The sequence below is a fragment of the Penicillium antarcticum genome (assembly GCF_028974205.1).
Source record: "Penicillium antarcticum strain IBT 31339 chromosome Unknown utg000008l_segment0_segment0, whole genome shotgun sequence".
In the NCBI taxonomy this organism is placed as follows: Eukaryota; Fungi; Ascomycota; class Eurotiomycetes; order Eurotiales; family Aspergillaceae; genus Penicillium; species Penicillium antarcticum.
In genome coordinates, this window is record NW_026695306.1 from 462317 (window position 1) to 480007 (window position 17691).

General features: G+C 50.7%; 6 protein-coding genes across 6 annotated transcripts; 4 read left to right on the forward strand and 2 right to left on the reverse strand.

The window, feature by feature from the left end:
* Positions 1-200: 200 nt before the first annotated feature.
* On the forward strand, positions 201-1412 carry N7508_007717 (ribose-phosphate diphosphokinase; the record flags this gene model as incomplete). The annotated part of the gene is made up of 5 exons (XM_058465781.1): positions 201-271; positions 325-416; positions 487-859; positions 928-1200; positions 1259-1412. The coding sequence occupies 5 exons, from the start codon at positions 201-203 to the stop codon at positions 1410-1412; spliced, it is 963 nt and encodes a 320-aa protein (XP_058317109.1).
* A 702-nt stretch (positions 1413-2114) lies between these two features.
* N7508_007718 (40S ribosomal eS6 domain-containing protein) lies at positions 2115-3685 on the reverse strand (the record flags this gene model as incomplete). The annotated part of the gene is made up of 5 exons (XM_058465782.1): positions 2115-2549; positions 2602-3019; positions 3116-3136; positions 3217-3289; positions 3401-3685. The coding sequence occupies 5 exons, from the start codon at positions 3683-3685 to the stop codon at positions 2453-2455; spliced, it is 894 nt and encodes a 297-aa protein (XP_058317110.1). The 3' UTR covers positions 2115-2452.
* Positions 3686-4990: 1305 nt separating this feature from the next.
* N7508_007719 (uncharacterized protein) lies at positions 4991-6053 on the forward strand (the record flags this gene model as incomplete). Its single annotated transcript, XM_058465783.1, has 2 exons — positions 4991-5227; positions 5331-6053. 2 exons carry the CDS (start codon positions 4991-4993, stop codon positions 6051-6053), a joined length of 960 nt encoding a protein of 319 aa, XP_058317111.1.
* Positions 6054-9829: 3776 nt separating this feature from the next.
* On the forward strand, positions 9830-13455 carry N7508_007720 (DEAD/DEAH box helicase; the record flags this gene model as incomplete). Its single annotated transcript, XM_058465784.1, has 2 exons — positions 9830-10601; positions 10667-13455. The coding sequence occupies 2 exons, from the start codon at positions 9830-9832 to the stop codon at positions 13453-13455; spliced, it is 3561 nt and encodes a 1186-aa protein (XP_058317112.1).
* A 282-nt stretch (positions 13456-13737) lies between these two features.
* N7508_007721 (ribosylnicotinamide kinase) lies at positions 13738-14861 on the forward strand (the record flags this gene model as incomplete). The annotated part of the gene is made up of 2 exons (XM_058465785.1): positions 13738-13922; positions 14042-14861. The coding sequence occupies 2 exons, from the start codon at positions 13738-13740 to the stop codon at positions 14859-14861; spliced, it is 1005 nt and encodes a 334-aa protein (XP_058317113.1).
* Positions 14862-15010: 149 nt separating this feature from the next.
* Positions 15011-17596, reverse strand: N7508_007722 (uncharacterized protein; the record flags this gene model as incomplete). Its single annotated transcript, XM_058465786.1, has 2 exons — positions 15011-17407; positions 17486-17596. The coding sequence occupies 2 exons, from the start codon at positions 17594-17596 to the stop codon at positions 15011-15013; spliced, it is 2508 nt and encodes an 835-aa protein (XP_058317114.1).
* Positions 17597-17691: the final 95 nt, after the last annotated feature.

The following is a 17691-nucleotide window of genomic DNA, read 5'->3' on the forward strand; positions in this document are numbered from 1 at the left end:
TCCACAAGTAACTTAGTACCGGTAGATATCGGACGTAATCACAGGCGGTGAGCCCGTCACGGGACTGCAAAAAGTCATGCGGGGCCGTGAGGCGGAAACGATTTTTTGAGCCGAACACGGTCATCGCGGAGAAGAGTGTGTTTGTGCTTCCTTGAATTGAAGATCTTTCTCTCTCTATCTCAGAGGACCCATCCTGCAATATGTCGACCAACTCCATCAAGCTCTTGACTGGCAACAGTCACCCGGAGCTTGCCAACCTCGTTGCTGATCGGTATGTAACTTGCAGAAAGTGTACCCAATGTCAGCCAACTAACCTTGAAATAGTCTCGGCATTGAGTTGACCAAGATTATGGTCCTGCAATACTCCAACCAGGAGACCAGTGTTACAATCGGTGAAAGTGTGCGAGACGAAGATGGTACAGACATCCCACTTTTATCCCACCTTAACTGAAGGATCCCGACTCACATGTATATGGTATGGCGCAGTCTTTATTCTTCAATCGACGAAACCCAACGACATCAATGACGGACTCATGGAGCTCCTGATCATGATCAACGCATGCAAGACTGCCTCCGCCCGCCGCATCACTGCCGTCATCCCCAACTTCCCCTACGCCCGCCAAGATAAGAAGGACAAGAGTCGTGCTCCCATTACCGCCAAGCTCATGGCCAACATGCTCCAGACTGCTGGCTGCAACCATGTCATCACCATGGATCTCCACGCCAGTCAGATCCAGGGCTTCTTCAATGTCCCCGTTGACAACCTGTACGCCGAGCCCAGTATGCTCAAGTGGATTCGCGAGAACCTGGATGTCAGCAACTGTGTTATCGTCAGTCCTGATGCTGGTGGTGCTAAGCGGTAAGTATATTCAGAATTGATAGGTCTGGACCGGAGACAGTACGGGGACTAATGTGGATTGCTTCTAGTGCTACTGCCATTGCCGATCGTCTGGACCTGCAATTCGCTCTCATTCACAAGGAACGTGCCCGTCCCAACGAGGTCTCGCGCATGGTCCTTGTCGGTAACGTCAAGGACAAGGTTGCCATCATTGTCGACGATATGGCCGACACCTGCGGTACGCTCGCCAAGGCTGCCGACACCGTCATGCAGCATGGTGCTCTCGAGGTCAACGCCATTGTTGTCCACGGTATCCTGTCCGGCAAGGCCATCGAGAACCTGAACGGCAGCTGCCTCAAGCGGTATGTTCACACTTCAGTCCCAAGTCAACCAGTAATATACATAGCTAACATTTCATAGCATCATCGTGAGCAACACTGTTCCTCTGGGTGACAAGCAGGAGCGCTGCGATAAGATTAAGACCATTGATATCAGCCCTACATTGGCCGAGGCATGCCGGCGTACACACAACGGCGAGTCGGTCAGCTTCCTGTTCTCGCACACCGTGGGGTAAATCACAAGTCCATGAGACACAAATGAATGATTCCATCAATACCAAGACGGAGGATCAGTCCACGGGTGCTTTGGTGCTTCTATTGAATGTGCACTAAACCGTGGGGTGAGCGGGAAACAAAAAATACGATTTTTATGACCCTTTTTTATTAGCCCAACGAGGATTTTAGTCCCCGAGTGTTTTATTATTGTTCTACTATGCTTTTCCCTTTTTGTTCCTTTCGAAGAGAGGCCGGCTTTCAATGCTGGTTGTGTCTTTTCTAGCAGAGGTTGGTTGTCCGTGGGGTTCAAACGCATTTTGCATCTGTTGTACTTGGTACTTTGTGCAGGCTCTGTTATTATGGGTTTCGGTCAGATCAAAGAGACCTCGCTGGTCATTTACTTTTGAAAAAGATATGGCGTATAACTCTTGAATTGCCGTATGTCTGTAATAGTGTTGGAAGTCATCATTTGATACAACACGTGATTGGTATAAAACCCCAGGCGCCCAGGCGAAGACTTGACTGATGACGATGATAACATGATGATTGTTGTGGGGGAATTAGAGTGCGTATATTACTAAACTAGTGTATGCCATAGGCAAGTAGCACCATGCCGAAGTGGATTCGCACAAACAAGTTACGACCAATGTATACAATGCATACGAGACTACGCAGACTCTAATCTACTCATTTGCACAGCAAAGTCGAGCAGAACAAGAATTGACAGAACAGATATTGAAATTTGCATGCACTCCATTCAAAGAAAAAGGGTTGTCAAAAAAGGTAGGTTCAACACAGATATTGCATCGCCACTCCCGAGGCCCGAAATCACCGTAGCCAAACACAAGGGAGTATCAATCATTCGCCTGCTTTGTACGTTTTGAAACCTGTTCCCCGTCTCTTTTGTGTCCCTTTTCTTTTTATCAGACATGTCACCTTCGCGCCCCTGAGAGTGACTTCGTTTTTTGTGAATCTCCCTCATATCATCCCAGAGACGTGAAGCTCCTCCATTAAACCCCATCGCCGCAGAACGAAATCATAAAACCGCGGGTGTGGAAGTTTACTTCCGCATGGAGGAAGCCCTCCGCTTGCGGAGCTCGTCACGCTTGGCCTTCTCCTCGTGGACACGGCCGGCAAGGAGCTTGGCGTAGTCGTTGCTAGTAGATGTTAGTTTCAGTATACCCAGTGAACGAAGGGAGGGAATCTTACGCAGCATCGCGGGCAGCCTCAGCGCGGCGGCGCTTGATGGCAACGCGTTGGCGCTTGCGCTGGAGACGCTGGGGAGTAACCAGACGCTGGATCTTGGGGGCCTTGGTGTAGTCCTGCTTGCCCTCCTTGGTGACGGTACGGCGGATGACGAACTTGCGGACGTCGTCCTTCTTGTCGAGACCGAAGAAGCGACGGATCTTGGTGGCACGCTTGGGGCCGAGACGCTTGGGGACAACGGTGTCGGTCAGGCCGGGGAGCTCGCCCTCGCCCTGCTTGACGATGGAGAGAGCAAGGACGGCAAGGTCCTGACCGGTGATGGCACCACGGACGGACTTGCGCTTGCGCTCACCGGTACGGCGGGGGCGGTAGCAGCTGTGGCCGTCGGCGAGGAGCAGACGGGTACGGGTGGGAAGGAGAACTGTAGAGAACCGATGAGTATGATGCGTTTATGGTGTGTTCCTGGGGATGATAATTTTTTGTTATTTCCCCAGGTGTTGTGCGGTCGTGTACGTACCACCCTGCTTCATAGGGAAACCTATAATTTGATTGTCAGCAATTTGATTCTTGTGTGCATCCAGTCTCGAGGAATCCAGAGACAGGGGAGTGGTTGCGTACCCTGCTTGTCGTTACCACCGGTAATCTTGAAGAGGTAACCCTTGAACTCATCGCCGAGAGCATCGCCGGCAACCTATTCGAAAATAAATCCCAATTAGCCTGTTGTTCTCCATCGTGTGCGTGTATTCTTTTTCAAGATTCCAAGTTGGTCGTCGTGTCGGGGAATGGGATGGGGAGTGCTGACTTCGGTGCCCATGCGCTTCTCCATGAAGGGACGGAGCTTGCGCTCATCGTCGATCTCGATGATTTTCTGCGACCCATTGGCCGGGAAGGAGATGTTGAGCTTCATCTTGACGGAGGCGGCGCGGTCAAGACGGTAGCGCGGGTGTTTGTCGACGGATGAGGTTGTCGTCGAAGGGATCTGTATTGTGGATTTTTTTAGTTCGGCGGCTTTAGCGAGCGATTGTGGGCGGGTCACGTGTAGAAGTACAGTCACGTGGGTATAGGGCTTGTGTCGCTTGCTGGTCATGTGATGAGTCATGTGACAAATACCGATGGTTGTCTTTCCTTCGACATTTCAAACTCTCTGGTTGCAACAATCATCACAGGTGGAACAAGGTGGAATAACCCACGATTGCCTCCATGTAGGAGTCTTGATCTCGATTTAGATTTCAACTAATATGAATGCTAACAACAGATCTGTAATTACCAAGCATTGTCAACTATCACCATTATTCACGGCTAGATACTGACACAGTGATCTTCGACCAAACGCCATCACCTCTTTTTGATATATCTTACGCAATTTCTTTTTTTTGGACTGAGACCGACTAGGTCGTCAAGCGGAATGAATGTGTGTTTCGGCTATGACGGTGTCCAGCCGAGACATAGACAGATATTGAGCTTGGGCATCCGTACATGGTCTCGAAGTTGACTTACATTGTTCGGAGAGCTACACGACCGAAGAAGAGTTTTGGGTGTCCAAAGCGGCAGTGAACCCTAATTAGCCTTAATCCTGGCAGGACACTTTGTTTCCTCATCAAGATCGCATATCTATACTTTTCGGGGTAACAGTATACAGTTGGTATAGGAAAGGCCATGAATTATACATATCCCTCCATCCCATACAGCCCATTGTGATTCTTATTCAATGTCTTGGCAGTCGCATCTCGTACAGTTTGCTACATCAGACCAATAATTCGCAGGATCAGCCACAAAATACCAGGTGGAATGCCAGATGCGAGACATACCAATGTAGCTTTAGGTTCAGCCAGTTCAGACCCAGAGTTCAATCCCCACTGTTGAGAATAATCAAGAGCAGACAATTATCGGAGCAAGCAATAGTGGCACCCGTCTAGACGCTTAGACGTCCAAATTAAGCCGGCGCACGCGATGATTTGCCCGTTCGAAGCTTAGTCCAATCTACTTCGCCCTAGCCACGCGGCCATACATTCGCATCTGTTCAACATTAGCGGCAGAGTTATTTCCTCTAACAACATTGTATATTATCCGCATTGGACACAATTGAATCTTAAATCTGTTCCATTCTATTTCAGTGGCCCCGCCACCTCCGAATTTGCCGGCTCTTCGATTCCGAGTGGAGCATCTCGTCGTAATCTCTGGACGATCCTCAGCAAAGCTTGATCATCTTTTCTCCGCAGAGATTGAACTGGAGAAGGCGATCTGTCGCATTGCATATCACATCATTGAAAGTATAGGTCTTCACCTGTCATCGGAGGCCTGGTGGCGATTTCCTTTAACCTCCGACCAAGACCCACAAGATATAAGAGACCAGAGACGACACTTCCGGCTGGCCCTAGGTGTCTCATCTAAGATGGTCCGCCTTTTCACCCGATTCTACGCCCTATCCGCAGTCGCAGCATGCACAATTCTACCAACGGCCTGGTTCTTAACATCCCGCCGCTTCCCCGACATCATTCCCCTAGCATCCGGGCAATTCGAAGCAGCCGCCACATTCGATCAGCGACTAGTTGTCTTTGGAGACGCATGGAGCGACAATGAAACAAATGAGCCAGTGGGCAAAGTATGGACAGACTGGCTCTGTTCAATGGTAAGACAAAAACCAAACCCAGAACCCAGAACCCAGAACCCCATGTCTCGGGGAGCAATGAAACACCATCCGTGAATAATATAGCATGTCTGACCCTTCACAGTTCACCTGCCACCAAGAGAATCTAGCCCAAACAGCCAACCCTCTCCTCCGAGGCAAAAACGTCGGCGCTGTAGTCGACAACTCAGAACTCGAACCTCTAGACCGCCTGTCTCAAATCCGTCTCACAGACTTCAAGTCCCAGCTCGCAGCATGGCTAGCAGCCGAGTCGCGCGCCACAACCGGACTCACCAGCGAAGACATGCGCACGCGCCAAGAAGCTACTATTTTTGTGGTTTCCTTTGGCGTGTGGGATATCTGGAGTTTGATTAACAAGGACTACGACACAGCCAAGGAATCAGTGGAACGACGTATCGCGACGATCATCGCACAGCTTGATATTCTTGCTGGGCATTGGGATTCCGAGTCTGAGCTTAAGGTCATCTTGACGCAGGCGGTTGATGTGACTTTCTTACCCGGCTATGAATCTGCCGCTGGCTACAAGGATACCGTGAAGATGGTGGAGCTATGGAATAACAGGTTGCGCGAAGCAGCGAAGGCGTGGGAAGGTGGGCCTGTGTACCTGTTTGATATGAATGGGTGGATGGTCGATCGGATTCGGGATTGGCAGCTCTACGCGGCCGGTATTGAAGAGGAGAATGGGCTTGGGAAGAACGAGCAAGGCTGGACGAATGTCGTGGAGCCGTGTATCGAAAGCGGGTTCCGGGTCATGATGTCAAAGGGAAAGAAGGAGTGTGAAGAACCTGATCGGTACTTGTTCTGGTAAGTGATGTTTCCACATTTCCTTGGAAAGATCGGCATGATCAAATGCCTTTTTGTGCTGACCGGGACTAACATCTGAGTATCAGGGACGAGATGCATTTGGGTCCTGAGGCTCACCGGCTTCTGGCTACGGAGGTCTACTCTGGGATTGGGGGATTGTTGAATGCATCGCGCCACACCCGGGGGTTTGCATAGACATTGTCCAGGCTTTACAAATACCAAGCAGAAGAAAAAAGAAAAGAAAGTGAATATGACGTCTCACAAGGGGTCTGTAAGCCCGTACCCGTTCAAACGACGACTATACTTGATGCGGATATGGCCATGTTCCAGAGAGAGTGGGTCTTTTCTTGGAAGGACACGGTAGTATGCCCAACAGGAATACAGATCCTGAAAAGTTCGCCAGGGGAAAGGTGGTATTGTTGAAGTTACAGTGGAGACGGTCGCGATCAAGGTATATACTCCGTGTACACGGAGTACAATAGCTCAAGTTTGAACAAAGCGATATAAATGAATAAAATAAAATAAACCCAGACTAAGCTAAACCAAACTGAACTGAACTAAACAGATAAATCACAATAAAATAATTGTTTGCCGCCATGTTTGCGCATTTCTTTGTGACGGGGAACCAGCAATGGCTCCCGACCAATAACATCAAGTGATGAACAGCCCGATCAAGCGGGTCGCCGCATCCGGAGACAAAGAAAACAATAAGTCTAGCGTCGCCCTAATTTTGAAGGTTACAGGTCTGTTGAGATCACGGATGACACCTACGTATAGTATAGAATAATCGAAGTAATGGTGGTAGTTAGTACCTAGCAGTTAGGTGGTAGTGGTAGTATAGTGATAAATTATAACCCTAACTCACCAACTCATCTAGATCTCAATCGCATATCTCGGTTGGCTCGGTCAGAATAGCAACTGCAGTCTGGAGCTATTGTCAAAGAACAAGCCACGAACAGGGATTCTGGGGGATAAGCCAACAAAGACTCCAAACGCCCATATACCTCGCTTTGTCTGTCCCTGGGGGGATTGCTCTGGATTTATTTATTTGACTCTCTTCTTTGTTTCGCCCTTTCTCCCTTGTATTTCTGACGACTCCTTTCCACCATATTATCTCGGCCTTCTCTTTCATCGTTTAAACTTTTGGTTGCCTTCTTTGAGATTTCCGTAGCCCTTTCATTGAGAGGGCTCCCTCCCCCTTCCAAACTATTAAATGTCTTACGATCGAGTGCTTCCCAATCCCGTTGCTCTCCGCTATGAGTCTGCCCAAGTCTCTTTGCCCAGACCGAGCGACTTACTCGATCACAAAGTCATGAACGGCGATTTCAAGTCTATGGGCCGGTATCCAGATGGTCCGGTCGGGGATGCACGATATACTGATATCAAGTCGAATGGTGTTTTACAGACCCATCAGCATTTAGCTGTACTGAATAGTGCCAAAGATTCTCTGAATGGCTCTGTCAAGCCCCCGGGCCCAATGATCTCGACGAAAGAGTTGGCTCTCCGGGACCGATCTGATCGATCATCGTCGTCATCAGCCAGCAGTTCCAGCCCTGGCAAGTCACAGAAAGAGAGAGCTATGCAGTTCTGCCTCTGCCAGCCGGATCCGAAGATCCCCCGGCCTCGTAATGGTGAGTCGATATTGTCCGCGCCTTCAGACCTTGGCAAGTCTTTTTCGATTGTTTCCTTTTGGTCTTGAGGCCAGGTCTGATCTGTCGAACCCCGTTGAACGTGGCTAATGTGGTTAAAGCATTTATCCTATATCGTCAGCACTATCAGGCCATGGTTGTGGCTCACAACCCTGGTCTGGCAAATCCTGAAATCTCCAAGATTATTGGAGAGCAATGGCGGTCTCTGTCCGGAGATGACAAGAGTAAATGGAAGGCACTTGCCGAGGTAAGACAGCCACTTCTTTGTATGATTCCAGAACTGACAAAAAAAACCCCAGGAAGAAAAAGCTCGTCATCAGCAGCAGTACCCCGACTATCGATACCAGCCTCGACGATATGGCCGGGATGGTAATGCACGAAACGCTGCATCCGGGATTGGTCACAATCCAACAGGCTCGTCCACCTGTAACCGATGCGGTGGTCGTCTTATGAATGCACCCGCTTCGCCCATGACTCCCTTTACGCCGAGCAGTACCACCGCTGGTCCTGGATATAGATCATCCAGTTTCTCAGCTGCCTCACCACACCCTAATACGATACCAAGAAGTCGAGAGAAAGACTCACATCCAGTGCAAAAGCCCGTCAAGATGGATCAAAGTGACTCACGGTCTCGCCCGAGGCAATGGGAAGAACACGGTGGTCGCTCCCCTCCAGAGAACAAGCGCCGCAGGATATCCCACGCCCATCCCCCAGCACACGCCCCATTCAAGCCAAGCTTACACTCCTACCGAGACCGGAGCCCCGAGTCTCCAATGACTCCATGGAGTGCTCGGCCAGACATGGCACCACGTCACCTCCCCATGCTTCAACCCTCACGCCAGTATAGCAGCATCCCAGGCACACCGCACCCAGACCCAAGTCTGAAACTCCCACCACTCCAAACAGCAACAACACCAATCATGGCCCCAATGACGCCCTTCCCGCAAGAAGACACCAGCGTTGAAGCCACAGTCATGACAATTCCCTACCTGAACAAGATCAAAGTCCTCGCCAAGATCTCCCCACCCCTGGTCCCCTCCTTCCGCGAAGGCTTCCCACCAGCCCGCGGCCCGGTCATCGCCATCGACGGCCAAGACCCAGACCTCGTCCAATCAGCCCTCGAGTATCTAGACAACCTCCTAAAAAAGGAATCCAAGTACCAGGTCCGCGTCTTCGACGGCCCAGAGATAAAAGCACCACGTCCGACCTCCGCCGACGCAAGCCAAGGCCAAATGGGCGATGCAACAGTCGACTACCTCAACACCATCTCCGCCTGGCACCGCATCTCAGACGAAGTAGTCGGTTTTGTCAAATCGGTCTCAAGAGCCGGCTCCGTTGAGGCCCACTCAATATCCACTGACGAAGAATCCGGTCCCAACGTCTCACCCAGAACCCTCATCCCAAAGACAGCAGACCTTCAAATTGAATCACCCGTCCAATCCAGCGACCATGGCTCAGAGGGCAGCGTCGTCTCAGCCGCTACGGCAAGTAGTCATTACTCTGTGCCTATTGCGCTGGTACCACGCTACCAGCTCACAACAGCTGATGCGTTCGCGTGCTCAACACCCATTGGTGATTCCTATGCACCGCTTGATCACTGGCAGTGGATGGCGTCGCTATGGCGGGCATGTGTTGGGCCTGATATCACGGTTTATGTACGTGAGTGTAGGAAGGAGGAGATTGATCGCATGGGGGCAGTTGAGGTGCGATTGCAGGATGCGCGTACAGTTGTGCTGCGGAAGGACAAGGGGAGGGATATTGAGGACAAGGTTCTTCGGCGCATGGGCTTTGAGATTGAGGACTTTTTGACCCAGTGAGCGTGAGCGTCTGCTTGGGAGATTGTAATGCTTTGTGATAGATACTTAGATCATTGAGATTGAGGTATTCAAATATTGTGTCATTGAGCCTGTAGTGAGTAGATATACTAATGGTAAATGAGCAAACAAGAGAGTATGTGAGGTCTAAAGAGATCAAGATGCAAAAATGTAAGGAGTTAAGCACGAGCCCCAACTCTCCACTTTCCGCTTTCTCCACCCCCAGAAGGCGGTGACGTTTCTGCCATCTCCAATTATCCGCCGTCAATGTCTCCAACGTCTCTCATTTGAGAAAGTCTCGAATCGTCCGAGAGACGATGCAAGCCACAGCTCCAAGGAGCATGGCAAGTCCACCATCAGGGCTTCCCCACCTGTCCCTGGCACCGTGCAGTCCACCTCGAGCCGGCACCGGAGATCCACCGAACAATATCCCGCGTGAAGCCCAAAGAGCCGCTTACAACTGCACACCCGAAATTCCCGATTCATACATCCCAATTGGAGTCTTATGGAAAACAACAGCAGAGAATGAATACCCCGTGTCAGAGTTAGCTCTGCTACAAGCACATGACTGGATCCAGACCAAGCCCCGAAATGAAAATACACAGATCTTCATCTTACCAGACGACGCCAAACGCGGGACGATCTCGCGCTCGAGCAATAAACTTAGAGCCGCACTGAAAATAATTATGTCCAAAATTGATACCACCCGGTCAGCATGGAATGGCGTTTCCTGTTCTCCCAGCTCGGTTTCCAGTCCATCTGATAGCGCCGAGGATGAGTCGCTCTGGTATATCTTCAATACCCTGCAGAATCCAAACCCGCAGGTGAGCATCATGCGAGATCCGCATGCGCGCCAGGCTATGGAGGATCTGTTGGATGGTGAAGATGCCCTTTTGGGTCTTAAGACTGCGCTTTATCCTTATCAGCGCAGGTCGGCTGCTGCGATGGTCCAGCGTGAGGCGCAGCCTGCGATGGTCCTTGATCCGAGATTGCAGGCCTGGAAATGTCCTGACGGTTCAGATTTCTACTACGATAAGGAGGATGGGAGTATTGTCAAGGAGAAGCGGATGTATTCAGAGGCTTGTGGGGGTGGGTTGTGTCTTCGTGGTGTCAATATTGGTTCCTCAATTGTGTATATACTAACTTCATAATAGGAATACTTGCAGAAACAATGGGCTGCGGCAAGACTCTGATCAGTCTTGCCGTTATATTGGCTACTCGTGGCCACTTCCCTCAAATTCCCATCAAGTACCAAGCGACCGACATTCAGCCGACAAGGAAGGAGACTGGGTCTCTGATGGAAATGGCGGCTGCAACTGCTGGCCGGTTATCCGTACCCTGGAAACCGTTTTTTGAGAGTCTTGCTTCTCAGGGGGAACACTATGACCGATGCATCAAGGCTTGCAAAGATCACTGTGGCTCCTACGAGATCCCACCTCATCAGACTCGCTATCAAGGCCGCAACAGTTCCTCTTATCCCCGACCACCAGCGCAGCGCATTTTTCTTTGCTCCGGTACTATCATTGTCGTTCCACCTAACTTGGTTGATCACTGGGAGCGTGAAATTGCCACTCATACCGTCGGCCTGAAAGTGCTGATTCTACGAACACCATCAGATCTGACACCTTCGGTCGAGGAACTTCAGAACCTTGATATTATTCTCTTTTCCAAATCCCGCTTCGAAAGGGAAGTGGGAGAGCCAGTTCACAAACGTCGCATGATCATGCAGCCCGCCCAAACCGAATCAACCCTTCTTAAGCTCCACTGGTTGCGAGTCATCGTCGATGAGGGACACAATGTTGCCGGCCATGGGTCAAATATGGTCCATATGCTCAAACAGCTCCACTTTGAACGCCGCTGGATTATCTCTGGAACGCCTTCCACCGGGCTCTATGGAGTAGAAGTGAGCCTTGCCTCACAGGAAGCGAACACAAGTGATACAGAATCGCCCGAGGAGATCACAGCTGCAGTGTTAAAAAGTCGCAAGAAGACAGGGAATGCGGCCGATAATGAGCTGAAAGATTTGGACAGGATGCGTCGCATCGTTATCGAGTTTCTTGATCTCAAACCCTGGTCTAATTCACGTGCCGATGATCCTGCAGATTGGACAACGTACATCAAACCCATGGGGGCAGATGGACAACGCCGCAAGTCGCCATCTCTGCGTGCGACTTTGCAAAGCTTAGTCGTGCGGCATCAGCTTCACAAAGTGGATCGGGAGATCACTCTCCCCAAACTCTACAACAAGGTAGTCTATTTGGAACCAACATTCCACGATAAACTTTCCATCAACTTGTTCCTGTTCGGTCTTGCAGTCAACGCGATCACTTCTGAGAGACAAGGGCCGGACTACATGTTTGGCAAGGAGAATCGCAAGCATCTTAATCAAGTGATTAGCAATTTGCGCCAGGCTGGCTTCTGGTGGGCTGGCTCTAGCGATGTTCAGGATACAGCCAAGCATGCCCTCGGCTACTTAGAGAAGAACTATGACAAGATGACACCAGCGGATATCAACCAATTGACCCAAGGACTTGTCATCGCAGAAAAAGCAATCAATTCCCCCAACTGGCATGGGTTCAAGAAATACCACGAGCTCGGTGTCTTCGTGCAAGATTTCCCAGAGCACGCTCGCAGTCTTTGGGCTCTTGACTCAGCAAGTGCAGACCATGAACCACTTCTCCTCGGCATCACTCAAGCCCGCCATGCCCAGCAATACGTCACCAAGCACCTCCGCTTCCGGGACCCTGCCGAAGGTCTGCCAGGTGCTGGTATCAAAGTCCGCCGAGAACTTATCGAGCGTGACGAGAAAGCCGCACCCAGAGGGGCCCCAGAGGGAGCCAAACCAGCCCCGGGCCAGCTAGTCCACAGCGCGAAACCTCCAAGCAACAAATCGCCCAAGAAGACATTCACGCAGAACAAATTCCACTCTTTACCCGAGACGTCCCCTCTGAAGAAAACCAAATTGGTCGGGGTATCCTCCGCAAAACTCCGCTACCTCCTCGACGAAGTACACAAAGTGCACAAAACCGAGAAAACAATCATCTTCTACGACAACCCGAACACAGCATTCTGGATCGCCGAAGGTCTAGAGCTAACAGCGATAGACTACCGCATCTACGCCTCTACGTTGAAACCGGAATTGCGAACGAGCTACCTCAAGCTCTTCCGGGAATCCGAAGAGGTCCGCGTCCTCCTTATGGACCTCCGCCAAGCCTCCCACGGCTTACATATTGCCCAAGCATCCCGCGTATTCATCGTCAACCCAATCTGGCAACCGAATGTGGAAAGTCAGGCGATTAAGCGTGCCCACCGCATCGGGCAGACTCGGCCTGTCTATGTGGAGACCCTTGTGCTACGGAACACGCTCGAAGATCGCATGTTGCGACGCCGGAAAGAGATGTCCGAGGCGGAGATGCAGAACGCCGAGAAGAGTCTCTTGGATGATTTGGCAATGGCTGATATTATTCAGCATGAGCCGTTCTTGGAAATGGGAGAGGAGGGGCTCGACGCTATTGCACCACTTCAATGTCAGACTGGTTTCTTTGATGCGCATCGCTTGCCTATTCCTGATGATGAGGGGGTTGCAATGCGTAGTCCGTCTAAACGGAGGCATTTGGAGGGTCTGGAGGATATCGGAGCTGATTCTGACGTGGATGTTGGGGCGAGGGGAGTTGTTCGGCCGGTTGGGCCTTCTGTGCCTAAAAGGCCTCGCATTGGGTTTGCGGAGGGTGTGCATGCTCGTGGTGTTGGTGCTGATGCTCGAGCAGATGCGGGGGGAGATGTGCCGCCAGGTGAGCTTCCTGTGCCTAGTCGGCCTCGTATTGGGTTTGTAGTGGATGTACAGGTTCTCGGTGATGCTGTTGAGCGATCGCCTACTCGTTCTCCAAAGATTGAGAGTGGAGATGATGCTGGTGGTAGACGTGTTTCCCCGTTCGGGCCATGATATATATCGTGGTCCTGTTGCATAGTTTTGCGAACTAGCGAGGTGTTGGGGGTTTCTTTTTCATGTACACTACAACATACCATATAGTTTCCATGGTTTCCAGATTCTTCATGCAAGAAATAGAACAAAGAAATAACCAAAAAGTACATCAGCTTCACTATCACATTTCTATACTTCGCTCAACCAAAGATAAGATAAACGATAAGAGATAAGAGCAAACAAACCCCTCCAACCTCAGCTCTCGACAGTTCTAACCCTCAATTCAGTTCTTCCAGAAACACCATGAACCAAGAACCGCCCCAAAAGGCAACTATAATCGGAATATCAGGCCCATCAAGCAGCGGCAAAACAACCCTAGCCCGCCTCCTCCAGCGCATCTTCTGCGGGGTGAATCTGACAGCCAATGGCGATGTCAACCTAAACACCTTTATAATCCATGAAGATGATTTTTATTTCCCGGATGATCAGTACGGATACCTTCTCCTATCCAACCTCGCCCTCTCCGTTCCCATACATTCCCTAACCCCAGCTCCCCCCCACCATCAACCACCAAAACCAAACAAATAGACTAATCCCCCATCCCAAGAATCCCAACAGTAACCCTCCCCTCAGGAAAACAAATCCAAGACTGGGACACAGCAAGCGCAATCGACATCCCCTTCCTCTCAAAAGCATTAACATACGTCCGCGAAAACGGAACCCTACCACCCCGACTCCGCAGCAAAGAAGATCAAAATGACGAAGGAGAGAGCGGGATTGACGATAGTGTTGTGTTTGAGCTGAGGGATATTGTCACTCAAGCACTATCATCATCTTTTTTAGAAGGAGGGATAATGCAAACAGTCGCATTCCTGGAAGGATTCCTCCTTTTCAGCCCGCCAGACACCACAAACAACCCACAGGAAAAGAGTAAGGAGCATCACATCCTCCGCCCAGTCCACAACGCCATAAACCTACACCTTTTCTTACCGGCGCCATATGAACTTGTGAAAGCGAGGCGGGAGGGGAGGAGTGGGTATGTGACCATTGGCCCTGCGCCTGATGTGTCTGATTCTACGAATACCGTGAAGCATGAGACTGGGTCTGGTGATATCGATCTTGAAGGTGAAGATGATCGTCCGCCGCAAAACTTTTGGACGGATCCGCCGGGGTATGTTGATGATATTGTTTGGCCTAGGTATGTGGGTGATCATCGCTGGTTGCTTGTTGCCGATGAGGGAGGGGATGGGGGTGGGTCTGGGGATGAGCTTGGGGATTTGGTGAAGAGGGTTGGGGATGGGAGAAGGGTTAGGAGGGATGTTGGGGTTGAGGTTGCGCCAGGGTGTGGAGAGGAGGGGATGGAGGTTGTGCTTAGGTGGGCTGTTGAGTTGATTTTGGGGTATTTGGCGAAGGGGAAGACCATGTAAGATTTGTGATTTACGTTGGAGATTATGAGAATATTTCTTTCTTGCATTAGTGGCATCTGTTTCTGCTCGAGTTTGCTGGCTTTCGTTCCTTCTGTGTTAATGATGCTATTTGCTTTCCTACTCTGGATATCGGATACCCTCAGTTCTTCTCAAATTGGTCCTCTCCATCCCAGGAGATAGTCCACGCGATCACGCATGGACAATAGAGAGGAGATGGTTGGCCCAGTCTTTGTCTGAGTTGGCTCAGGCTGAACAGTCTTTGAATCGACTGTCTCCGACTCAATGAACTCTGTCTTAAAGTCTTCCACCTGTAATGTTTCCATCACTGGCCATTCTTGAGGAGCGAAATTCACTGAAGCAGCCGGTATGTCGGGGAAAGACCGTTGGTGTAGGCAGTGAAGAGTGTAACCGCCGCTGATTGGAGACAGGAAGCCAGGGCTTTTCCGCAGGGAGCACGAGTAAATGATAGTGAGAGATGCCATAATGACGATCAGCTGGAAAATAAACGAGGTGATATCCCATATAACCCACAAGCCCTGCACAATACGAGATGAGTTTGGTTTCTTGTGCTCGACAAATCTAACCACAGGCTCACGATGAGGCACAACATCCTGGATAACAGGGTTGGCCTCCTCGACCTCCTCGACCTCGCTGCTTTCGGGCTTAATCTGAGCAAACTCAAGTTGAAGTTTCATCTCTGCCTCATTGGCCAACGAGGTGGTCTTGATCTGTGGCGTCCAGCTGACGGCTGCGTGGTATGGCAAACTGGTTTCCCAGGCCAGCATAAACATACTCAGACACGAACGGGGGCATGTGACGCGGACCTGACAGTTTCCAACGCACATATCGGTACATGTATCTAGCTTAATAGTCTGGAGACTTGTTTGATCCGGTAGGAGAGTGCCGGTGTACACGCCGTCTGGGCCACCATGAATATAGAGATTGAAGCTGCACTTTTCCGCCCAAAAGTCGCGTTGAATCAATTCGATGGAGCACATGGCACGGTAGCTGACAATGTAGGACAATGGATCAATATCATTCTCCTTCACTTCGCTCTGGATGAGATGGTTGACCTTGAAGTCCTTGAGGAAACCGTAGAACTGGGCGTCGCAAACTCGAAACGGGACGACGAGTCTCTGCGTCACCATGAACTGGGCAATCAGGTAATTTTCAGCTACCTTATTTCGCTTGAATCCAGTGGTGCGGAATTCAATTCCTTGGCCAAGAGGAGTTCGGAAATACAGATATCCATACTCATCGGGACGAAGTCGAGGCAGTCCAGTTAGAACCACCTCCCACCAATCCTTTTGTCCCTGCCTCACTTGGAGGGAAACAGTGACTGACAACTGGTATATGGCAGGCGAGAGTGTAAGAGAGGTTTGCACGTAAAGAAGATTGCCGATTATGATGAGCTGGGCTCCTGCGTTGGAATCGGGTACGGGTGAGATTCGTGGAGTGAACAGTCGAGCCAAAGGGACTCCGTAGGCATCCCCATCTTCGTGACCGGATGAGCCGTCGGATCCATAAGTAACAGCGCTGTCTTGCTTCCCACCGAAACGTGAAGAGTTTCCGGGTGAAACAATAGTGGAGAAGGCATCTAGCTTTTGCTCTTTCTCGTCAGCCAGTGGAGTGCGCGTGGAGTAGTCCTTGTCATGAGGCCCAAGAGAGGCCCACGCATCGAAGACACCCTCTTCATCATCCTGTTGAGCATCTTCCTCAGGAGCATCTTCTCTAGGCAAAACCTCATCCCAGAACCAAGGCCGCCTCTGAAATGGAGCACCACCCTCATGCCGACGAAACTCCGCCGCAGAAACAGGAGCCGAATCAGTTGGCAACGGGACATTCTCAGGCAAGACACCAATATCATCAAGACTAGCCTGACGAGGAATGCGAATAGGCCGAGGAAGACGCGAGGGAGAACTATTGTAGCTGTTATCACTGGGAACCTGAGCCACAAACACATCCACCGAAGGCACTGAAGGTCTCGGCGACGCTCGTTCCGGCTTAACAGGCCTATGTCCATCACCATCACCATCATACCTCACATCACGATCCTCGTCAGGAATAGAATCAGGAAGCGAAGCAGCTTTAGCCGTACGCTTACGTGAATTTGGCAACTTGGAGGGTGTCAAAAAATCCGAGAGACTTGTATTGGCCTGGGTATAGAGGACGCCAATATCAACCGGTTTGGTGAGTTCTGGCAATTCAGGACTGAGAATGAGGCTTTCTGCACCGGAGAATGCACCACTGTCGCCATCTCTATCGAAGAGCCTGTCAAACTTGGAGCTGGATTTGGAGTCTGATTCCGCTTTCTTGCCTTTGCCTTTGCCTTTTTGCTTGGCTGGATGGGTGGGTGTTACTGGGGAATCTGTGAATGGGCGCGTGGTATCGGAAGCGCCATCTGCGCGTGCGCCTGTATCTGCATCGGTGCGTTTGCTTTCGCTCTTTGGGTTATTCTTTGGGACGATGGAGAATGTTGGTCCGCCTATCATGTACGGAGAGTGGATGTTGAAGACTGGCAGGCGGATGTTTGGGGTACACCAGGCCTGAGATGGAAGTGATTGAATTAGTGACTGCTCGCGTGATCCTGGGTTAGTGGTCAGTGGTCAGCGGTGGCGGCTTACCTCGATGGCGATGGAGACGTCCACTGCATCATTCGGGTCTCCTGTCCAGTCGCACCAGATGTCCAGGTTGCTGAAGGGACTTGTCCCAACGGCTGCGGGTGCATTGTTCATCGTTGAAGTGGAAGGATGTAGTATCAATGATCTGATGGATGAGTTCAAGGACTAGAATCAGTGTAACAAGAGCGAGGGCTATGAGAATCTTGGTC